Source organism: Leptonychotes weddellii, chromosome 6 (genome assembly GCF_054177405.1).
Source record: "Leptonychotes weddellii isolate Sample4059 chromosome 6, ASM5417740v2, whole genome shotgun sequence".
Taxonomy (NCBI): Eukaryota; Metazoa; Chordata; class Mammalia; order Carnivora; family Phocidae; genus Leptonychotes; species Leptonychotes weddellii.
The window spans coordinates 21,894,777-21,919,978 of NC_138374.1; the positions used below are offsets into that span (position 1 = coordinate 21,894,777).

At 48.6% G+C, this 25,202-nt stretch overlaps 1 protein-coding gene across 1 annotated transcript in view; it reads right to left on the bottom strand.

The window, feature by feature from the left end:
- Positions 1-25,202, bottom strand: part of SORCS3 (sortilin related VPS10 domain containing receptor 3) — a 575,638-nt gene that overhangs the window by 309,251 nt on the left and 241,185 nt on the right. Inside the window, exon 3 of the mRNA XM_081823577.1 lies at positions 17,481-17,580. Within this exon, the coding sequence (XP_081679703.1) occupies positions 17,481-17,580 (100 nt within the window). The remainder of the gene's footprint in view (positions 1-17,480; positions 17,581-25,202) is intronic.

Consider the following 25,202-nt stretch of genomic DNA (forward strand, 5'->3'; position numbering starts at 1 on the left):
TGTGGTCCAAAGCCTCTTGCTCTGTAGTCCATGCATGGCTTATGAATACCCCAGCCCTAACACATTTACCCAGCCACTCAGCTAAAATCCTGAGACCTACCCTACAATCTTCTCTGGCACCCCCACATCTAAGCAAGCACTAAGCTGGGCTGAACTTACCTCTCTAGCACTTCTCATGGCCAACTCCCAGGGCATCCTTCCACCACTGCTAGAGTCCATGCCCACGTCAGCCCTTGCCTAGAACATCGGGGCAGCCTTTCTTTTTTTTTTTTTTTTGGGTGGGGGGGTCCTGTTCTATTTCTAACATATCATTCTATCACATTTTTAAAATTTATATATAGCAAATAGCTTTCCATATCAACAAAAATAATCTTTAATCTCTATATAGTATTCCATCATACTAATGTTTTTAATTTACTAATAAATCTCTCATGGTTGGGCATTCAGGTGGCTTCTAATCTTCTTTTTTGCTTTTGTAAGGCAATGTCATACTAGACTGCTGTCAGTCTAGTATCTACAGGATGCTCCCCATCCCCTTAAATCACTGTGCCCCCAGTGATCTTTCTAAGACACCAATCAGATCCAATGACTTCCTATTCCGTCAAGGTAAACAATAACAACAACAAAACAAACAACAACAACAAAAAACCTCCCTTGCCCAGTATAGGAGACCCTTAGTCATGTGGCCCCTTACCATCGCTCCTTCCCCTCTGGCACCTCCCCCTGTGTGCTTTCACCCTACCTCACCCACGTTCCTGGGCAGTCCTGAACACATTTCCCTCCCGCACACATCTGTGTCACTATACATGCTACTTCCTCTGCCCAGAAAGCCCTTGCACCCACCCCACCATCAGTCCTCAGTAAAGCCCTACTACTGTGCTCACTCAGCTTAAATACTAGCTTCACTCAGAGCCTTCCCGATCCTGTTGGGCAGAATCAGCGTCTCCTTCCTCCGTGCCCCACAGCCCTTCTCACCCTCCTGGGGATGCCTCCATGAAAGCAAAGGCCCAGGGCATAAGACATACTCCCAAAGAGTCCACGGATAAAAATGTCCTTCACTCCAACTAAACCAGCAGTTCTTGATGCTAGAAGCACACTGGAATTATCTAGAAAACTGTATCTGTAAAATCCAGGGCCTCACCCTACCCAAATCTATTCACAGTCCCTGAAGTGATGCCTGGGCGTGGGTGGCTTTACAGCTCCTCAGGAAGTCTGAAGGGCAGCCAGAAGTCAGAATCAATGGCGTAACTCCAGACCCTTTGAAAGCAGCTATGTGTATTTTCTAGAACTCAGGACAGGGAGTGGGTCAGAGTATGGAATCTAGGTCAATCAAACCTGAGTTTAAAACTTAGGTCATCAACTTCTTAGTGGGGCAGATTTCTCAACCCCCCTCAGTCTCCGTTCCCAGAGCTGCCAAATGGGGGTCATTGCGGTGCCTAACTCACAAGGGTCAAAGGGCTGTTTTAAGGATTAATCATATCATGCCTGTAAAGACAGTCCCGACCCCAGCACCCAGTGAGTATGCTATGGGCTGATATCGTCTCTTCCTTCATAGTCCCCCTCAGTGCTCAAAGCAAGCCAGCATGCACCCCAGTCACGGGGAGGACGCTCATGGAGCAGACAGCTCTGCTGCTCAGGATCCCCATCAGCTCCCTGGAACTCCAACCCGAAACGCCATCACACGCTGCAGAGATTATTACTGGTGACAAGGAAGCAGTGCAAAGTGCCCCTTCCCAGCACCGGCTGTTTCCAGAGATAATGTGAAGTCAATTTTGACTTCTTCCGCCTCTGCTGTTGTGAAGGAAAGCACAGCCAGACCTTCTCAATTGGTTATGATTCTGAAAGGAGGAGAGGAGCACTGAGCGGGGAGACTGGAACTGGGCGTGAGCCGGCACATCCACCTATCCCTCAGGCAGGGAGGGCAGAGGGACACATCAGCAAGCCTCTTCTGGTTGTGAGTCTTGGAATACTAGAGGTAGAGATGAAATGAGTATGCTTACCCACACATCTAGAACAACTCTGGAATTTTTTTTTTTTAAAACTCCTCTCACTCCGGGGCGCCTGGGTGGCTCAGTCGTTGGGTGTCTGCCTTCGGCTCAGGTCACGATCCCGGGGTCCTGGGATCGAGCCCCGCATCGGGCTCCCTGCTCAGCGGGAAGCCTGCTTCTCCCTCTCCCGCTCCCCCTGCTTGTGTTCCCTCTCTCGCTGTCTCTGTCAAATAAATAAATAAAATCTTTAAAAAAAAAAAAAACTCCTCTCACTCAAAACGCTCTGTGAAAACACACTTTAAAAACTACTCATAGCACACACGAGTCCAGGCTGTGTGTTAAGCAGCACCCAAAAAATATATGAGATAGGGTTCCCGCTCTCCGTCCGGGGACAAGACTTGAAAATTTACCCACCACCTTCACAGTGGGTGATGAAGCGCTGATGTTAAGTTCCAGAAATTATTTCCAAACCTGGCTTTCCATCAAGAATGCCTAGGAGACTTTTTTTGTTTAATACATATCCCCAAAATTCCGCAGACCTATAGAATCAGAATCTCCAGAAGGAAGTGCAGTGGGTTTCAATATTTTTCAAGGTTCCTCAAGTTATATAATGCAGACCATCCACAGATCACCTACAGAGTTTCAAGAATGGGAGGTAAAAGTTCTACGTGGGGAAAAAAAAGGAAGTGAGATATTGGGGTGTCAGGGAAAACCTCACAGAGGAAGGAAGGTACAAGCTGAACTTTATAAGAGGAGTAAGATTTTGGTAGGTGGAGTAGACACGCATCACTGAGAGCCAGGACATAAAGATGGGAAGGATGGTGAGCAGGAAGGGTGCTAATGTCTATATGACATTATGACCCACGCCTCTCCTTCTCTCCTCCTAACAAATTCTGTTGCGGTGCCTCCTGCGCATGGGCATGTGCTCAGAGGCGGCTGGCCGCACGCTGGCCACCCCGGTCTGCCCAGTCCTGGCGAGGGATGCGCTGCTGGGAGCTGGGAGGGTCTGGCAGCACGTCCCTCATTCGGAAAATGTGCTGTCTCCTATTCTTCCTCTGGACATTTTCATGTCTGGATGTGATTCTAGAACTGCAACCGTCTTCCCCCCGAGATGAGGAAAGCAGCCCGAGGACAAACACTCTAGATGGCAAAGCAGAAATAGTAAAAGGAGCTGGCCCTTGACGATGTCACGGCACGGGTGCATTACCGTCCTGGAAAGTACCCTACCTTAGACGTCATCACAGGAAGCAATAAATCCCCCACACTTTAGCGGGGCAAGACAGGGCTTTCTGTGCCTCCTGGAGCCCAAGCATCCTAACTGATCCAGGCAGGTGTGATAATTTCCATTTTAGGGACAAGCGCCTGAGGCCTGGAGCATTTAAAACTTGTCCGAGGTCACAGGACTGACACAGTTGAGAGGGACCCAGCGGCGGTAAGGGAGAAGGAGGTGGGGAGGAAGCAGACCGTCACCACACTCATCCTCTCCAAAAGTGATAGAACTTTGCACTTATTGTCAGGCATCACCACTTTGATCTGGCCCATCCTTACTCAGAAACTTTCAAGAGCTCCCTGGTGCCTATGGGAGAAAATCTGTACAAAGGTGTGTTACAGCAAGTGGTGCTGAGCTTAACCGTCCACTCTTCTCTGGGTCCCAAGAACCTGCCCTAAGACTCCAGGGGGAAACTCAGCATGCAGAAGTTCATAAGCAAGCATCTGTGAGACCAAAAAGAAATGATTGTTATAGCTGCTCCAGAGAAGAGGGAGACAGGGAGTACTCGAAACCATTTACACTTGGCTTAGGGTCCAGCTGAGGCAAGACCGCTCCTCCAGACAGCCACGCCACACTGCCATTAATGCTGAGGGAGTCTTCCAGAAAAATAACTTTTTACAACCTTGCGTCTGCGAGGCTGGTCTGCTCTGAGCTAGCGAATGCGGATGCTCCGTGATTCGGGATCAAGGTGGGGCAGCTGAGACCAGGATACCAGCAGTTTATGATTCTAAGCCAGCTTTGCAGGGCTAACCTGTGTGCAAGATGCTGTTCTGACATCAACCCACTCCTCTGCGAAGGTCCAGAGCAGAGTCAGGAAAGCTTCCATGCATATCTCTGCTGTCACTGCCTCCCCCGGGATGATTGAAGATGGGAGGTTCAGGCCAAAGACCACTTTGGATAATTGCATCCTATCTCTCTGCTACTCTTCTTATGTGACTGTCCTTGTCTGGCCCAGGCTGACTTCTTTAATCAGTCAAGTGCCTCCCCTGTTACCATCCCCTGACAAGCGAAAGGTACCCTATAAAAATGGGCTGCCAATAACCTCACAGTCTCAATGCAGGTCCCTGTGGCCAAGCCCACCTTGTACTCCATGGCCTGTCTTCTCCCTGCTCTCATCCCTTCTGCCTGGTCCTCCCATCTGGAGCCTTTTCTCACCCTTTGGACTTTAACAGACCTTCTCCAATTTCAACCTTTTCTCTCCTTGTCTAGTCGTGACTCAGATTCTTCTTTCATTTTGCTGCCTTTGGCTGCTCTGGATCCACCTGAGCCTTGGGGGCCTTATCTATGACCACATGGCTCCCCACTGGTCTGAAAGATTGACCTGGCCTCTTCTAATCCCGGTGCCCTGGAAACTCCAGGTTTATTGGACAAGGACAGAGAGCGTCACAAAGCTCCTAGTTATCAGCGTCCTCCATAACTATGTGTCTTTCCAGGTCTGCCTGCATGATGCAATGTCTTTCTGTGGAACTTCACAGGAAGAGCACTGGGCTTGGAGCCAGAAATCTGATTTCAAAAACCACAGTTCTGCCATTAAGTACCTGTATAACCTTGAATAAGTGCCTTCCCTAACTGGGACTTGGTTTCTTCAGCAGTTTAACGAGAGGCTTGAACCAGACAACCTTTGAGTCACTGACCAGCTTCATCTCCAAACAGAGCACCCGAAGTCCGAGAGAGAGAGAGGCCAAGAGTGCCCAGCTAGGCTGAGGGCCCATTCATAAATGGGCAGACACAACATGAAACTATCCCATAGGAGCCAGTTGTCTTGAAATTAGGGCAGTGATAAGAGTAATAATAAGCAGTATTTACAAACTGGGGACCAGGGCTCAGTCACTGGCAAAGCATTTGCAAACAGTTCTCATTTAATACTTCTATCAGCCTCTGAGCTGGGTACGAAAATTACTCTGGTTGCAACAAGGAAACAAAAGCTTGCAGTATTTAATAATGTGCGCAAGCCACCAGCTGCTAAGAGGTAGAGTCAGGATCTGAACAAAATGGCTCCTTGCCCAAGTGGAAGGAGACCTTCAGGAACCCGGCCAGCCCCCGCCCTGTGGGGGCTTCCAAATGGGAATGCCGGAGCTTGGTCCTGCTGCCTGCTCTTGTGAATTATTGAATGCTAAGGCACTCTCCGCAGGCTATTTACTGCCCCCATCCACCCCAGCCTCTCATTTGTCTTATGTTTAAGAAAACTCAGCAACCCTACACTCCTCTGACTTCTCCCCTCAGCAGAGAACATTCTTTAGAACCTCTTAGCACAGAACCATGGCATTGTTGAACTAGAAGGAAACACATCCCTCTGCATATCTACACTCCTTTGTAGATAGCAAAGGGAGGTTCTAGAAGATCATGGTGCCCATCTAAGCCCAGAAAGGCCAATAAAACACTGTCTTAAGACCTTGTGTTTTAAAGTTGGATAATGTGGGTTCAAAACCTGGCTTGACCACTGTCCACCTAGGAGAACCTAGTGTTTTTGCCTCAGTGCGCTCATCCTCTCTCTCACTCTCTCTCTCTCCCCTTGCCCACCCATTGCTTCTTCTCTCTCCCTCTCCCTCCTGCTCACTCGTAAAACAGTCATTCTCACCATCTCCCCATGCCCTCCTCCCAAAACAGAGAGAATAACTGTGTTACCTTATATATTTGTGTGTGTGAGAAAAATGTTCATGTAAAACCATTAGCACGGCACACAGTAAGTGCTCAATAAACATCAGCATTTTTTGTCTTTCTAATGCCCGAGTCCGACCAAGACCCTGTCCCTGACGTCGAGCAGCAGGCTAAGCATCCCCGGGTGTCCACGGGCACCCGGCACCGCTGCCGTAACTGCAGTCTCTGAGGGGCCAACCACCGGCTCCTCTCCCAGCTCAGTCCCAAAGGAGTGTCCCACTTAAACACAATGTCTGCCAGTGTGGGCTCCAGGCCTGCAGGGCCCGCATGCTTCCTGGGCCTGGCACCGCACAGCAAGGAGATCCGCAGTCGTCAGGGAGGATCACCTCTACACAACCAACAGGAGGCAATGCATCCGGATGTGCATCTGCATAGACGGCGGTGGAGTTTCGTGGGGGTACAACGCTGGAGGGGCTGTGCGGGGCTCTGAGGTCAGGCAGCCCTGGAGCCGAATCCCAGCTCCACCAGCTTCATCTGCCTAATGGGGCTTGGGTGATAAGGGGTGGAGACTTGCTTTGCACACACTGCCCAGCGCTGGCAACCATCACTTTTAATTTAGACTTCATCAAGTGAGGTAGAAACAATCAGTACATCGGTAAGAAGACACGGCAGGCAGGTGGCCGGAGAGAGAAAAACAGGAGGGATGCAGAGGGGGAAAGTTTTTGTTTTAGAAGTTGGAAGGACCTTGCCTCATGCTAGTTGGAGGAAAACAGATGCCCTTTCACAGGATAGTGAAGTCAGCTAGATGGACACAGGGTCCTCGGGGGGTGAGAAGCATCATGGAGCAGGGGACAAAGCCAAAGAGGTTCATTTAACCGGGGGAAAGAAAGGCACACTGTTAAGCACCTGTGCACGGCTAGCAGATGTTATTTAATCCTTAAAATTGAATAAAATAAAATTGGGAGCCCCGTTTACCAATGAGAAAACGAAGGTACAGAGAAGGGAGATGACACGTGCGAGATCACCCAGCTAGTCAGGCTCAGGCTGTGCTGTGAAGCTCCCCCTTCTGCAGTCACACTGCTCTGCTGGGCCCTAGGGAGGAAGCAGGATTAGGTGGCAAGTTCCTAAACTGAACACATCTTCCTCTCTGTCTGGAAGGCAGGAGATACTCATGCACATTTCTCGTGGCTGCTTCCTCTCTGGCTCATTTCTTTCCTCTATTTGGTCATCCTCAGACAGCCCGAGCCATTTCTCAGAGTTAGACTCGTGCTGCACAATGGCACGGCAGACTGTCTGCATCTCCCCCACCCCGGGGGGGGGGGCTCCACACGGAGCTGCCAGGGCCAAGCGAGGCTTCCATTTGTCACTGAGGTCAGCAGCTCACTCTGCACTGCCCGCTCAGACCCCCAGCGGGCAGGGACGGGGGCTTCCTTGCTGCAGACCTGCCCCCAAGCCATTTGGCAGACGCGAGGATCCCAGGACGCTCGCCCCTCATCCCCCGGACATGCTAACCAACCGAGTGTGCGCTGAGTATGGACGTCTGTCATTCTGACCTTGGGCCGGGAATGGGGGCCGGGCCGGGAGCGAGCCATGCATGCCAGTGGCAATCACTCTGCTTGGTTGAGCTCACCAAGGAAGAAAAAAATAGAGTGATTTCTTTCACTGGTGGTGGTGGTTGTTTTTGTTACAGATATCTCTACCTCAGGGGCAGTGAGATCCATTTGCTGTATAACTGTGCATCGGAACATTAGGAAGAACACATCACCCTACATCCCGAGCTCTTTGTTAAAATTGCTCTTGCCTGTGATGCTCAGAAAATACACCCAGAGGTCTGGGGAGGGCAGGGCAAGGATGGAGAGCTGGTGTGCGATGCTGAACACGGGCACCTCATCCACCGATCAGCGCTCGCCAGCCCTCCGGTACACACACAGACAGCTCTCACCCTGCCGGCCCCTGCTCAAACGTCTGCTGGGGCTCCCCATGCCCCCGCCCTGAGTCCTACCTCCATCCCTGAGATTTTGGGGGGTCTACAATATTTAATCCCACTCTCTCTCAGTCTTGCAACTGTTAAACCCGATATGTCTGTTAAAACCCCCACAGCCTGCTTCCCCTAATAGATTGTCCTTGTTCTCCCTTTCTTCTCCAAATTGCAAGCTTTCTTCCAAAGGCGGCCCGTTTTTGCCTCTACTCTTCACTGGTTCTGATTATGCCACAGGATGATATCTTCCTCAAAGCTTGGTGCTTTATTAAGCCCTTCAGACCGGGAGATAGGGATATCTCCTGTTTTTTAACAGCCTTTCATATGTAAAATCCCCACCATCTCCACAGGTCATCCCGGCCTGGTGTGGAAGCTCTTTTCAGCCCATCATGTTATTTTCTTGTACCCAACCTGACTCCTACATGCACCAGTTTAATGCCCTCTCCTTTGGGTTGAGTCCTTAGACTTTCCATTCCTATTGCTGGCTCTGCCTTCGCCTGTACCCTGAGTTAGGTGAGCACACTAGACCAAGTGACCCCCTGCAAGGAATCCCTCCTCAGAGGCTTCGCTGAGTAACTCTGGTGGTCAGCCAGGGTCCCTGGGATAAGCCAGGCAGCAAAACAGAACCATCATCTCCTATGACCACCCGGGAACACAGGCTTTCCTTTGATCCTTAGTTCATGCCAAACCAGAGTTTGCCCAGAAGAGGAAGAGGGTTTTATTTTTCTTATTTCTTAACTCTGAAGTTTCCTTAATGCTCTTTGTTGATACCTTCTGAACACACAGATGCACAAGTACACACACACATACACATAAAACGCAAATCCAATAAAAATCAAATTTTAAAAAATAGGCTAGGCAAACACAAGCCACTAAAAAGTGCAGTTAAGTGGTTAATTTTTATTATTCCTCTTAAATGCCTGAACAATCTTACTGCAAATCATATCTTTATTAAAAAAAATATATGATATACTCAATGCAAACCCCAAAGGGCACTTTGGAAAGAAGCCAGGCTATAGGTTTATATTCTTCCCATTTTCAAATAAAATGCAAAAGAAAAAACTAGTAATCATTTTAATGAGCCTTTAAATAAATTATTGGCTAGAGCACACTGCAGTAATTTATATGGGGAACCACATACATGTATTTGCTGAGAAAGGGACTTTGTGACTAAAGAGTGAATTTCCAAGAATTACTTTAGATTCTCTTTCCTTTAAGTGATTAGTTTGAGTTGAACCACACTTCACATCCACTCCATCACCAGTCACACTTGCAAAGACAGGTGGACACCTGTAAACCAGGGTCTGTCCCCTCATGCATCGACCCTCTTCTGACATCTTAGTTCTCCTTTGTTTGCATTCCTCAGCCCGCAATGGAGTTTGATGCTTTCAGTCTAGGCGGGGGGGGGTTACTCTCTGGATCGCTTTCTGGGTATACAAGAGGAAAAAGGTTTGGACATGGAATCCATAAAGGAAGAAGGTTTGGTCCAAGATCTGTTCTTTTTCCTTTTTTCACTCCTTCCTTTCACACAGTTTCCCATAAACACTGCTCTATCCTCTTGGTAACTGTTAATTTATGAGGCAAGAAAAATGAGGTGGTTGTGAATTAACAAGAGTGGGACCATTTCTCTCCATCAGCAGAAAAATCCATCTCCCTCAGGCTGTCAGCAAGCTTGGTTTTAACAGACAGGGAAGAAGACTACGGGGGCGGGGGGAAAGGTGGCAGTGTGCCTCCTGGACAGGGCAGGATGTGGGGCCCTTGAAAACCCAGGGCTCTGGGGGCTGCAGCCTCTCCCCCAGGAAGCAGAGAAGTAGGCAGCCCAGCAGGGAAGGCTTGGCAGCCCCGATGGTCAGCAGGGCATAGCCAAGGAACCGGTACGCAGGGAGGCTGATTCCAGTCTGTGATCATAATGCCCGCTCCATCTGAGCAGATACAATCCTCTCTCCCCTTTCTGTAGCTCATTTCCTCCAAGTCAATGTTATGTTTCTCATTTTATCCTCATTTTGCTCCCAACGGAGGGCATATGTAAATGATCTTTTATGCCCATTTTTTAGATGGAATAACAGAGGCTTAGAGAATTTAAATGATTTTCCCAATCTCCACAACTAAGAGAAAGGCCTAGACCAGAAACCCTAGTTCCTTCCCCGATATCTCTTCTCCAGGGGCACCAGCCCCTCGTTTCCTGGATAGCCATGTAGCCGTGAGCATGCTACTCAAACATCCTGTCTTCCAACATGCAAAAGGCAGTTTGGGTTTCAGGCCCTTGGTTTCTCAGGTAGGTTCATCTGAAATAGGATTCCAGCAGGAACTACCCTTTGGACTTTGAGACCAGAGAACTGAGAAGCTAAGGATGTTTGTATGACCCTACAGCTACAACACACATTCAGTGAGACAGGTGGGGAGCACACTTCCAGCTGTTCCCTACTTGCACCCACTCGCAGCCAGGGTTCGCCATCAGACCCACCAGATTAGGAGTCAGTAGACCCAGCTGCAGCCCTGGTTCTGCCGCACTTGACTCCATGACCTGGGACAAGCCCCCAAGGGGCCTCTTCTGCTGAGAGCCTGCACAGACAGCCTTGGAGGGCCCTTTTCACTCCAACATTCAGTGAGTCTAAAATTAAATAGGAGCAATAGTGCATTAAGTGAGCACACTAGACCCAGTGACCATCAACAACCGAACCCAAGTGGGTCACGGACCTCTTCACGCCAGACTTTCGCCATTTGTAAATGGAAGAATGATACGACCGATATCCCAGGGTTGCTGGTGATGTAGTAATGAGTCAATTCATGGAGTAATTTGCGGCACATAGTTAATGCTCAAAAAAACACTAGCTGCTCATCGTTGTCATTGTGTTATCAATGCCACCATCATTAGTATCTCAGACACTTGTCACCGCTGGAAACAGAAATGAGTATCAGCCCAAGGAGGGACTTGTCTTACTTGCTCTTGGACACCTGGTGATTATGCGCATTGTGTGAAGGGAGAAAGCAGGGCGCACAGTGAGGAGAGGCCTGGCAGGGGATGCAGCCGAGCTGGGGCACTGCCCGCGATCACCGTCGTGTCCTCACACCTGGGCTGCCTGCAGAGCACATTCATTCCAACAGCTCCTCTAGTTCCCTCTCCTGCAAGAGGAGGGCATGCATGCCTGGGACAGGGACAGGGACGCTCGTGTGAAGTTGCGCCATCTCATGCTGCTGGAAGCCAGCCCGCGGAAGTTAAACCGGCAGAGCTGGGGGGTTACAGGAAAGCATCCACCTTCTGACCAAGGAACTGTAACTTCAGAAAAGAAGCTTCTAGCCTGGATGGAAGAGCTTAGCTGGCCAACCTGTGTCCATATAGCCAAGAGCTATGGGGATCACACCTTCCAAGGACTACCCAAATGGCTGTGCATGGAGCCCAAAGTCCACGCATTGTCACCTATTACGATGTAGCCCTCTGAGAGGCACTGTCCAAATGGTGGCCATCCAGACAACCTGAGCTGGAAGGAACCTCCAAGAAGCCAACCTTGCCATTATACAGACAGGGAAACAGAGACCCTGAGTGGGGTCTGGCTTATTCAAGAACACACAGTTATCCAGGGGCAGAACCAGGACCAGAAAGCAGAGATCTCCCTTCTATTCCTACTCTAAAGGTCTTTCCCTCAGTGACCCCAAAGGTCCCTTTGCATAGCAGGACCTACTATGCGATTCCTTGGAGTCAAAAGGGAAGTCTTTGTGAGCCACATTTCACTTAGTTGATATCCCACACAGGCCATGAAGGCATCACTATGGGCCCTCAGTAGGAGCACCTACTGTTATCCTTATCCTGTCGCCCCCAAAGGCCACATACAAATACCAACTTTTTGGCTGGAGAACGACTTGGTACTCAGAATATGGTGCAGGAAGCCATGTGGATGCAAGGAAGCAAAATGAGTTTGGGACAGCCTGCCAGGCCCCACACTCCAAACTCCACATCTTAGCCCATCTGAAACATTTCAAAATATGAAAGTTTCATATGGAAATATGCAGAGCAAATCAGGAATTGACGACGGTGATGTCACAGCCACAACAGGCCCTCATTCCCACAGGCCCACGGTCATCTGGAGCACATTCGTAGAAGCTCCTTCCCGGAACGGCCGCCGCAGTCCCCGCCTGGCCCACATCACTCACTGGCAGTCCCTGCCCCAGCAGACTGCGCATCTCTAAATGAAGGAAACTCCCCTCCAAAAGACTTTGCTCAGAGCTAGACACTTAACAGATTGCTTAACAGCCTGAAATCAGCTCTCCACATTCTCCTTCTTCTCACGATTGTTACTGCTTTGCTTCAGTGTAAGAGATTTTACGATCTGTGGATTGAAAGTGGACTTTCCCTGATCCTCCAACAATCGCAGGAGACATGGTCAGGGAACACAGGAGGCCAGTAGTTTAAAATGCTCTGTTTTGTTTTGTTTCGGGGTGTTCCCGAGTGTCACGGAGCTCAGGGTTATGCTGCTGTATGAAGAGAATGATATGCGAATAACCCACATCCGACCATTCACTACGCCTCTTCAACAGCCTGACAGAGGTGGCTTGCTTGTCAGAGAAATCCGACTGGTGGTTCCCACTGTATTTCTGCAGGGGAGCCTGGAAGTAATTATCCTCCTCAATGGTAAATCAATTAGGAAGGGAAGATCTAAAACTCCCCTCCTCTTCCAAGAAACGGTGAATTCTCTACCACTAATGGACAGAAAACCCCAAGCAGCAGGTACTATTAGGGTGCTGACTGCACCCACCTGGTCTTTCTATCTGTGCAAGGGCAGCCAGCAGAGGGATCAGAGCAGACGGCATGGTCTGTGTGGTCACAAAGAGGTGAATGGGGGATCCTGGGCTGCTCTTGCTAGCTACTTGACAAAAAGCAAGTGGCTCAGCTGTCTGAGCCTCAGTTTCCTCACCTGTCAGATGGGAATAAAAGTACCAGGCTCAGGGGATTAGGACTGAAACTTAGAATAGGGTATAGAAGTCCCAGCCCAGGACTTGGGACCTGCGAGGAGCTCAGTAAGAAGAAGGAATTACCCTATTCTGGTATCAGACTGTATAGCCTCCCCACACACCGCACGCACACACGCACGCATGCACACACACACACACACAGAGGCACACCCACCTCTACTCTGCAGTAATTTAGCCACATTCCCTGGCAGACCTTCCTATGCTCTCTGCCATTTCCAAAGCACTCTTTCCAAATCTGCAGGTGGCAGCCACTTTTGAGCCAGAGCAATTTGGGCATAGCATGCCTGCATTTCCCTATCCACCTAAAGAATTGTTCTCAAATAGGCACAGGTAGGAGCCAAACCCCTCTTGTTGGGGCACAAAGCCTTCAGCATGTTTGTATTGTACAGAGCACAGATCTGCTAAATGTAAGATTGACCTTGGCGCGGGCCATTCTGCATGGACCAGAGAGGGCAAGCACTGGCTGACAGTGAGTTCTAGGAACCCAGGGACGTTTGTCTCCTGTGAGCAGAAAAAGCTGTGAGAGGGAACTCAGACCCCCGCCCCCACCCCCAGCAGAGCTCCTCCTCAGGGACACAAACCTCACACACGCCTGCTTCAAGAAGGAACACACTGCTCTTCATGTGCAAATTGCCAGGCTCAGACATCACCTGGGTAATGAACTATTTGGCCAATGGCTGGAGAAAGGCAAACAGGGAGGGATGTAAAATTCACATCAAATACAGTCAGGGCAGGCCAAGGTCTTTAAAATATTGCTGATGCCACCACGTCATAGGAGAGTCTAGAACAACTTCAACTGGAGTAGCTCCCAGCATTTCATATCAATACTCTCATTTAGGAAAGACCAGTAAATACAGCTAGTGCAAATCTCAACTTCCTTTAGGGAGTCCAGCATCACTGGATGTATCCTGACGAATTTGTCATTCATTTCCCTCACCTAGGACGACGGGAAAGTTGTTGCAGACTCACCATTTACAAGTAATACAGCCTTGGGGTAATCGACATAGAGCCATTTCCTTATCTCACCTGCCTTCTAATGGCTGGGAGGTTTGGAGGTTAAATAGATTAAGCTCCTAAAAGGCAGCTTAGCATAGTAGGTGTTCAATTAATGCTAAGACCTACTGGTAGAGGGATATACACATGTTAACACTTCTACTTTGAACCTAATGGCTTATTGGCTATCCGCATTTGAAGATTTTATGTTGTCAAAAAGGCATTAGAAAACCAGCTACTATATAAATGCAAGCACAATTTACTGTTTTGCCAGGGGCCACAGATCTCTGATGTTCTCACAGCCTACAAGGAAAGTAGTAGCCATCTGTTAAATAAATAACTCATTAAGTAAAAAGCAAGTGTTCCCACAAGATTAACTGAAAATCTGCTGGATTTTTCACTGGCTGTCAATGAACATGGGCAGCTACAGATAATTTGGGTGCTGGAGGATCAGAAGATCTTGCATAATGCAAGCGGAGATGAGAATCCAGAGACCACAGGTTTAAACTTTAAGACATAGTTAAGAAGGAAACAAAAAAGTTGAATTACAAGGTCATAATGACCCAGAGCACTAAGCAATAAAGAAACCAACCAGAGTATTTTCATTTATCTCTAAATGTCATTTTGCCTACGGGGCTGGATAAGGGTAGTTCTAGTAAACTGAATATTCTGGTTAAAAGAAAAGTCACCATGTAGAGTATTTGTGAATTGTCAGCATCCAGAGGCTCAGAAGACAATCAAAAACATCTACCATAAAATGAAACAGAATCTAATTTCATTTTTCCTTGGATGATTCAGAAAGCACTTCAGGATCACACAGTCTCCTTATGAATTTCTACTGCTATTAAAGAAAATAAATAAAACCATGGCAATACCTGTCATTTGTCTTTCCCCAATCTGAGTGAGGAAAAAAAAACTGTCTATGCTTTTAACTTTCTGGGAAGCAGTGACTCTTAAGTGGGAGTTAACTGTGCTTTGATGGTGTTTCTCAGAGAAGACAAAATAGGCTCAACTTTTGTTAAGTGGGGATTAATTCCCACGAGGAACTGCTCCAGAGAGCCCATGGGGTGGATATTACTTCTAGGAAGGAGAAATGGAGACAGAATTTCTGCACCAGTGGTCTCTAAATCCCAGCTTCCTGTTCTTTCTGACCCTCAGCATCTGCGTTAACCAACCCTTTGTTTCTGCACTTTTTAAGACTTCATTTATTTATTTTAGAAAGAGATAGAAAGTGTGGCGGGGGGGCAGAGAGAGAGGGACAAGCAGACTCTGTACTGAGTGTGGAGCCTGATGTCGGGCTCAATGTCATGACCCCTGAGATCAGGACCTGAAACGAAGAGTCAGACGCTTAACGGACTGAGCCACCCGAACAACCCTCCTGCATTTCTAATCACCTCTAGGTTATACCAAGGAGAGATAAAGAGGTCAGGGGTAGAGAAAAAGAGCAAAAGACCAAAGGAGACATCATTATTTAAAAAAAAGGAGACATCATTATGAGTAGAAGCCCAACAGGAAACAGGCATGACAGATGACCACCAAAATGGATGCCAACCGGTGTGACCCTTTATATCTACCACTTGGGAGAAAGACAGCTGACCTATCATCTACAAGAAAATACAATTAACTTTGTGGTGGTCAAAGGTCAAAGATCAGCGCTGAAGGGTGTCTGCCACATGTCAAAAACCTGCTTCTCCCACAGTGCATACACCCCAAGACATGATTCCATCCGACCCCAAGTCACTTGCATAGGATGGAAAAAGCTTTATACTGAGAGTCATGAGACCAACTGGCAATGCTGCCACCAACCAGCTCAGTGACATGGGTGGACCCATCTGTCCTCTGTGGACCTCAGCTTCCTTCTTAATGAAGTGGGCAGGGCAGAGGAAGGATTGCGACAGACCATTGCTGATTGCATTCAGTCCAGGTTTATCATGGGTCCATCATGGACGTGGCACCTAAGCTTTCCTCTGGGTCAAGAAGCAACTGCCTCAAGCTTCCAAGACAGGACTAGACTGTACATTGTAAACTACTAGGCTGTGATTGTATAGGAGGAAAAGATGCAAAGTGTGGTCTGGAGCCAAGAAATCTGGACTGAGAACCAAGAGTCCTGACCTCTCACCTCTCTGGCTCTGTGGGCTTTTTTTGTCTTCTGTTTTCTCCTCTGTAAAATGAGGTTATTGGTACAGATAAAGGATTCTTAACTGAGACTCCATGGACATCCTGGGTCTGTGCGTGGGATTCCAGCTGTGGACAAGCTGCTAAAAACTGTTTTCCAGTTCTGTGGGCAGGGGCATGTTTCCAGAGAAGAGATCTAGAGCTTTACTCACTTCTGCAAAGGCACTGAAGTTCAAGAACTAATAATAACTGCTATTATAGATAAAATCTATGATCCCTTCCAGCTCTGACATCCAACTAGTCACATGACAATACTGAAAACTATGGAGATGACAGCAGTTTGGAACAAAGCAAAGAGAAACTACTGCACCTGAGTAACAGGTATCCAAACAGCCATCCTGATGATCATCTGGGTTCTGGCACTTGACTGGTGGGTATAGTCTCAGGTCTGGAGCCTCATAGCTAGATCACTGGGCATCCATCACCAATACTAAACCAGGAGTCACCCATTCTGCTTTCTCCCTTTGCTGGGGAGCAGGGTGGCAGAGGTGGGAATGAGAAGACAGGGGGCTGTGAGCACTCCTGCTATGGGTCTGAGTCAAAGCTGTTCTGCTTTGAGCGGCATAAATAATCATCATCCCAGCTTGGACTCCACCAGGTTGGACTCAGAGGTCAGGGACATCTGCACAGTGGGTTGAAGCTCACTCCTGCACTTATTCTCACAAAAGAAGTGGCTAGAAACCTATAGGGGAATGCAAATCAGATCATAAGAGGAAAGCTAGGGAATGCCATTGTCAGACTCTGAGAAACAAGAACATGGCCTTTCAGATTCCTGGTTTGTTTCTAGGGGCTAGGCCTGCCTAAGTTTCTAAACAGCCATGCCTTCCTGGCTGCAGATAGATCACCCCACCCCAGAGTCCACATACTATACGGTATTTATTTTTCTAAAACAGTCCATCGTTCTGTGGACTCCTGGGCCCCTCCTCCCAGCGGGCGTCCATGACCATGGTCTGGCCTTCTATGATTTCCTCTACATCCTGGCTATCAAGTCAGTTGGAAAGTCAGAGAGCAGAGGGGCCAGAAGCATCCTTCCCTTGGCAGAAACAGACTCCCTGTTTACAAGGAGCTCTCGGAAAACAGACCAGCAAAAAGAATGAGGCTGTGGAAGAACTCCACTCCAGAGACAAGCAGAGCTACTCTCAAATCACGGATCTGTTACTTACCACTGTCTGCCTTTGGGCTAGAAACCTACTATCTCTCTGACCTTGAGTTTCCTCACCTGTAAAATGGGACAACAGTAACTTCTAGCCCACAGATTCCCTGTGAGGATAAATGAGATAAGGCATCCCTAGCACAGAGGAACACCTTACTAGGTACATCATTTTACTGTTGTTGTCAAAATTATTATTATTATTGCTATTACCAGTGTCGAGGCAGTTGTTACAATGACAAACAGTGTCTGTGATGTTTCTGGCCTAGAAAGAAGGCCCGTCACTGTTCTTCTCACCTGGCCCCTGGCAGCCCTGCTACCCCGCGGGGAGTGCTCAGGACACCTGACCCTTAGTCTTACCTTCCTTTTGTTGGTGGGATTGACGTAGAGGTAACTGAGGACAGTCTTCAAACCCACTTTGTCATTCAGCTTCTCGTAGGTGGTGCCATAATCCGTTGATCTGCAGGTTAGAGAGAAAGAAAGGGAGAGATTGTTTTACCAAATGGGGGATTGTGTTCAGAGGGGAGCCAAGCTCTCCTTCAACGTGCACCTTTGTTCCCAAATCGCAGGAGTGATTCAGAGATAAAAGGCCCCATTAATGCCTGGGTGGCTCAGTTGGTTGGGCGTCTGCCTTCGGCTCAGGTCATGATCCTGGAGTCCCTGGATCGAGTCCCGCATCGGGCTCCCTGCTCGGCGGGGAGTCTGTTTCTCCCTCTGGCCCTCCTCCCTCTCATGCTCTCTGTCTCTCATTCTCTCTCTCTCAAATAAAAAAAAAAAAAAAAAAAAAAGGCCCCATTAATTTCTGAAGAGCAATTAGACTAGCGCACCTGCTTACTACCTAAGCTCACTCCCCTTTGCTCCGGGCCTTTCCCGGAGCCCTGCTTTCTCGCCCTTCGGGAGGCTGTCTGTCTGTGAAAGCTGTTGCTGGGGACCGCCTGCCTGGGGTTCAGCCCAGGGGCCTCGGCGTGCTGCCGTGAAGGGACCCGAGTCCCAGCCGGGAGCTGTGCGAGAGTCAGACTGTCTCCGGAGGTCGCCGGAGTCCAGCCAACCTCACGCCGCCTCCACTGCGCCCGAGGCTGGGGACCCCCGGGGTGGAAGGAAGCCCCATAGGCAGGAGCTTGGAGGGTCCGGCCTGTCAGGCCACAGCGGGGAGAGGGTGGGATGCTTTACAGAGCAGCCATGGTGTGTCAGGGCCAAAAGCTGGTGCTAGGAAGTGCCGCTAACAGTTCATCATCCCAGTTATCCTGCTGGCTACCTGCTTGTCCTCTGGGCCTAATTTCCAGGGTTCTGACCTTATACCAAAACCGCAAGTCAGGACTCAGAGAGCAAAGTCAGGTGAAGCCATAGGCCCCTTCCTCTCCATCCTGCCTTTCCATGGTGGAGGAAGGAGAGCGGGTGGCTCACAGGTAGACCCCAGCCTCGCGCCCACGCTTTGTGCCTCACTCCCCAACCCCACTCCACACCTGCCCCCCTCCCTTTTCAAACCACCAGTATCAACCGCTCCGCACCCCATCTTTCCCCCATTGCCTTCTCTGGCTAGATCATGAAACTTCTCCCACCCAGGCTTTAGAAAGTCCAAGGTCAGCGTAGTTTCTCTGTGGTCACCCGACCTCATGGGTGTCTGCGTTCTGCCTCAGATCTCAGGGTCCGGCTCTGCCTGGGTGCTCCCCTAGTAACTAAATGCCTGCCTACTCCTACCTTTTCCCAGATTCTTCATCCACCTTCTCCCCAGAATCTGCTCCCACCCTGGCCTACAGTTTAGTTTTACAAGCTTGGTCGCCAAAGCCTGTAGTGTGTGATGACCTTTAAGAGTTATCCCCACACCATCTGATCGAGCAAATTCCATGTCCCCACGCCAGCTGAGATGCCCATGCTCACCTCTGTGAAAGCTCCACTAGCCCTCTTCCCAGTCACCCTCACCCCCTCTCTGCCCTGAAACAAGCCTCCCCAGCCCACAGTGCGCCCAAAGCACACTGCACGTGCCTCATTTTGGCCCTGTGATATCGTCGTGATGAGTTTCTTTAAGTTCTGGTCCCCCTAGCATAACATCAGCTCCCGAAGGACAAGGGAGCTCAGAGAACACTACAGTGAGACCAAAGAACATGAACTTTGGGATGTAGCAAAATCTCTATTTTTTTTTTTTAAGATTTTATTAATTTATTTAACAGAGAGAGAGAGCGTGAAAAAGCACAAGCAGGGGGAGGGGCAGAAGGACAGGGAGAAGCAGACTCCCCGCTGAGCAAGGAGCCCGATGAGGGACTCGAGCCCAGAACCCTGGGATCATGACCTGAGCCGAAGGCAGACACTTAACCAACTGTGCCACCCAGGCACCCCACAAAATCTCTATTTCATTGCTAGATCTGCAGCTCTCTGGTTGCATAACCAGGTGCAAATTACTTAACCTGTTAGAGCCTCAGGTTTCTTGACTGAAAAAATCAGGGAAATTTAATCTCACAAGGCATTTATTTGTAAGGATGCAAAAATATGACACATGAGAAACCTCCTGACAGGATGTAGGTATAATGAAATGTTAAAATATATATAATATATATACATATATATATATATATAAATAAAAAGGACATTCACTTCTCCTTTCCCCAAAATGTACAAAACCAGCCTGTACACATCATACACAATCGGCATGTTTACTGAATAAACAAACATCGGTATTTCAAATCTCTCCCTAGGCTACTGGCTCCACATGGTCAGTGTCTATGGTAACTTTTATAACCAGCCCCCCAAAATTGACTTCTTATCTTCAGTCTCCTCTCTACCTTTCAGCACAGGGAATCACTCCCAGTCTTGCTTCTTGCCTTTATCTCTCCAACCCAGCTCAGTCTCCCAAGACTTAATGATTCTATCTCCTAAATAACTTGGACCCCTGGTCTTTCCATCTTCACGCCAATGCTGTGGCTCATGCATCATTATTTTTTGCAATAGTCCCCCAACTGGATGCTCTTCTTCCAGCCTTCTCCTCCTCCTGCCATCCTCCACGCTGTCATCAGGCCATATTTCAACCTCTGGGTCTCTCTACCTCATCCCTCGTAGTAATTACCCACTGCCTACACACAATGAGGTTGTAGCTTCCAAGCTTAGTCTTGTCAAATATGGCTTCAGTCTTCCCCACTAGACTCATTTCTAGCTACCTATTCCCTGCCCCTTTCTCTCCAGCCTCACCAAACTTTCCTGAATGTCCTGTGTTTTCACTGCCCTCATTTCTACAAGTATCATTCCTTTGTCTGAACTATCCCTGTGCTATTTCCTCTGCTTGGGACATTTCTCTTCAACCTTGACAGCACCAATATCACCCTCCCCCCAGCTTCCCCACTGGGAAATTAATCATGATTTCCTTTGCATTCCCTTATATATATTTCTATGTTAGCATTTATCCTATTGTTTCTCATACTATTTTTATTCTGGGATCTCCTCTTTGACTATAGTTCCCTAAGGGCAAGAGCCATTTCTTCTAACAGCCCCAATGCCTTGCACCATGTCTGATGCAAAGCAAGTGCTGAATGTACTGGTTTGTGTATTATTCCACTTTGCTTTGTCTTCAGTTGTAAGAATGAATGAATGGTCATTCATGCTCTTGGCTGGTCAAGAACTGATGGAACATTACTAGAGGGTAGAGTAATTCCTTTATAAACTGACCTAATGGGATTCTTACTGAAGGCAGGTCAGGGTGATGAGACATCACCTAGGGGCATGGTAGGGGATGAGGAGGTCAGTCAGATATTGAGGAAAGGGGATTCTGGCTAAACTGACTTAGCAGGACTCTTGGTAAAACTGTGCTTTTGAGGACACACCTAAGGGCAGAGCCTACTTGACAAAGAGCTCAGAGGGTCCCGACTAGAGTTTGGCCAAGAAGAGAGTCTGTCAAGCCCTATTCTATCATCAACACAAGAGGCTTACCTCCCAAAATCATAAGGCCCCGTCTGGACCTTAAATATCCTTATGCCACCAACATGGAGCTACGCAGTTTTCCAACCAGTGAATTTTCCTCACTCTATACATAGCAAACATCCTACTTTTATAAAGAGCTAAATTCTCAGGGCTCCCTGCATGACTGATGTCACAACAAACTTCCTTCCAGAATCCAAATAAGCCTTATCAAAGGTAGTCTGCTTATCACCACACATGGTCTCTCTTTCTACAGGCTGCACTAAAGATTCACAGCAACTCTGCTCTTCCCCAAGAGTGGCTGCTTCTCCCAGAGTAGGGACTTCCCTACAAAGGCTTCTCCACATGTTAGCTTCCTCTGCTCATTCAGGCTGACTGAAAAGGTCTTGCTCACTGAAGACACGTCACGGAGCTAGGACACCTGTGGGACGAAAGGTGCCCCGGACTCTGTCCTTTCCAGCATGGATGCTGCACACCACATTGACCACAGAGCTCTGGGGGCCCCCTTTGCCTGGGGTGAGGGGCAGCTTGCAAAGAGGGTTCAGCCCCATTGCCAGAGACAGCTGCACCTGCAGAACTCATTTTTAAAAGAACCACCTTGTCACTCCAGACCTCTCCAGTGGGGTCACTTGGAGGAAACAGGCTCCTTTCTCCTATTTCAAAGCGAGCCTCTCAAATCTTGGCACTAGGCTCCCAACACCAAAATGTCCAGAAATCCAGGAACATCACACATATGTATCGAGCACCTGCCATGAGTGTGGCACGAGGACGGTTACCATTTTGAATCACTCCGAACACACAGCTAACCTGGAAGGCAAGAGGTGAGAGGCGCAAGGCCACAGGCTTTTGGCTTCTGTGCTTTGGCTTAGGTTACCCACGTCCAGCAGGCTATTCCACTATGTTCTCTGGATCTTTCTTCCTGTCTTTTTAATGCATCATCTCCAGCACACAGAAAAATACGAGATGCCAATCATATGCCCACTACTATATTTAACAGGTATTTGTGTTCATAAACAACACAGAATCTTTAGGAGTTTTTCACATTTACATAAGCCTCATACAGGACATTTGTCCTGCAGCTTGCTTATGTTGACCGACATTCAAGTTTCGGGATTTATCCATGTTGACACACCTAGCCATAATTCATCCTTTTTTTAAAAAAAAGATTTATTTATTTGAGAGAGAGAGAGAGCATACAAGCAGGGGAGGGAGCAGAAGGAAAGGGAGAGAGAGAATCCCAAAGGGCAGAGGGAGAGGGAGAGAGAAAATCCCAAGCCCCCGAAACAGGGCTCCATCTCATGACCCTGAGATCTTGACCTGAGCCAAAATCAAGAGTCAGATACTTAACCAACTGAGCCACCCAGGTGCCCCAAATTCATCCATTTTTAACTGCTGTAGAGCATTATAGCATATGAATAAACTACTGTTTATCCTTTCAACCACTAATAAACATTTTGGTTTTTTTTTCCTTTAAAATCTGCGATAGTAAGCAATGTCTCAGCGAACATTCTTATCCATGGCTTCTCACGTATTTATGAAGAAAAGTTTCAGGGGAGACATCCTAATGTGCAATTACTGCTACATACTCTATGCATAACTTCTACTTTGCTGGTTATTGACAAAATTTTCTCCAAAAAGGCCATAGACACTGCCTTACTCTCCAGCTCCAACAATTTCATTCCCAGGGCCTAAGTCCAGAGCTTCTGACCAGTCTCGTCCCAGCTATCTCTGATTCCAAAGTCCTGAATTCCAGAGCATCTGAACTCAGTTAGCATCTGGGGCCCTGAATCCTGGCCCCACTAATGCTAACTGGTTTTCCCATATGTACCACTGTGGGTCACACGCTCCATGGCTCCCCCACCCGCCCAGGGACCCACTTGTTGTCTAGCTAAGAATCCCAGCTGCCAACCACTCATGCTACTCCCCAGGTACCCAATGCTGACTGGCAGGCTGGATACCCTCCATCTTCAACTTCTAAGATGTAGCTGGGTCTCTGTCTGGACCTGACTCCTGGTCTGAGCCCCTCAACTACACAGGGGCTCTTGTCCTATCCTGATAGTCATCCAGAAGAGCTCCGTGTGGGCCAGCACGTCCAGAACACCCCATCTTCATCTGCTATAACCCTGGTTGTTCGCCTGGGCCACTCTCTCCATGACAACTTCCAGAGTTGAATTGAGAATACGGTATACTTTTATGCACCCAGCAAGCTCCCACTCCTCTAGTGAGCTTCTGGGGGAGAGGCTGGTGGCAACAAGCATATGGGCTACTATTTTAAAAGTAAAAGAACAGAAAAGAAAAACGTGCAGCCAATGCAGCCAAGTCAGCCTCCCGGGAGAGCCGAGCTGCAACCCAACACCTCCCGTGCCAAGGCCACGTTCCTGCCAGAGGTGAGAGGACTCTGGAAGGCACTGTGCCAGTTCTCTGCAGCCTGCCAGATGTTCGGGATCCGGCGGGCACCCCGCTTCCCTTACCCAGCCGGCTGCCTTCCCCAGTTTACCACCCAGGACCTCAGCCCCCTCCTCCTTCCCTCTGCAACCCTTGCCCCAGATTCTGCAAAGCGAAGTTGGGGGGAGGCCACAAGTCTTTCACTCCTGGATTCTCTTCTCAGTCTCTCAGCTCCTCCACAGACTCCTTTCTCTGTGAGGTCATCCAAATTCAGCAATCACAGGCTTGATTGTTCCTTTTCATGTTAGCAAGTTTATTTTATTTTGTTCATTTCTTAACATATACCTATCCATTATCCATTGTGGCACCTGCCGTGTGCCAATCACTGGACTTGGCTTCTCCTTTCAGACACTTACGAGTCGTCCCAGCTCAGGTTAGCAAACTTTTTTTTTTTTTTCTGTAAAAGGGCCAGAGAGTAAATATTTCAGGTTTCCCTGATCTCTGTCACAACCACTCAACTCCGCCTTTAGCTTCGAAACAGCCAAACACAGTGTGTCCATGCGTGGGTGTGGCTGGGTCCCAATACCGCCGAATGCACAAAAGCAGGTGGTGCATAATTTGGTGGCCCCTGCTGCAGCTGATCGAAGCATCAGCCCCTACCGTCCCCATCACCAGCCTGACTCCCACCGCGTTTCAGTCTCCGAGACAACTTCCCAAGATTCCTGCCAGGGCCGCTGATGCCCTAACTCACCCTTCCCGGCCCGGCTGCCACATCGGGTCAAAATACCTGCCCGAGCCCCGCGTTCAAGCCCTCATGGTCTGCCCATCCTACCTTCCATCTCCCACTCTCCCAGTGAGGGACGACTGGCAACTGTCCAAACTTACCCCTTTTCTCTCAGCTCTCCTCATACTGATTACATGGTGGGGACTTTTCCTACAGTTTCAGCCCACACCCTCCTCTTCCTTTGTATCAACAGCACCTTAGAATTACCTATTTATTCTCCGAATGGGCAAATTTTCTTTTCAGCAATTGCTAAAAGCTCCTTAAAAGAGAAATAACAAATGAAATGTCTTTTGAATCTCTGAACGTGCAGTGCACAGCTCCAAGCAGAGAAAACAAGGGAGAAGGGCTGAGGGCAAAGACAGCTAGACGCAGAGCCGGAAGAACTAGTTGTGTTCTGCTCCACTAAAGCTCAGCTCAGACCATAGAGCGGTGGTCGTGTCAATGAATAGGAGTGAGATACTTAGTCTAGGATCTGACAAAAGCCCTTGTTCCATAAATGCTTATGACTGTCAGTTTTATGAATGCCCCAGACTGTATTTTCCTCAAGGGCAAATCACCTTGTTTTCTTTTCCTTGATTTACACTCCTTACACTAACAGGGGATAAGGCGGATGAATGCCCAATAAATCATTAAAGAATCTTTGGCCACTGTTTCAATTCGCTACCATGAAAGTACAAGATGGCCCAGCGGCCTGGAAAATCAGAAGACAGAACCAAGCTTCAGAGTGCATTCCTTGGGGAAGCACCCACCAGCCATTCTCCCCGAGTATGTTCCAGTGAACTACACTGAGAACAGTCAACAATCAAAAGCCATGGGCAGTTAGGGGCTCTGGTGTGTGGTGAACCACAGAGCATTCTAGGGTCAAGGTCAGGGATTTCCACAGCACAGCTCCAGACCAATGGCTGCCCAGAGAGTCTTTATGACTGAAATGGGGAAAACAGTGATGCTCCCCTCTGGCCTGTTCCACTTCTCATCGTAAGGCCCGTGCTCCAGACCATATTAATTTGTAT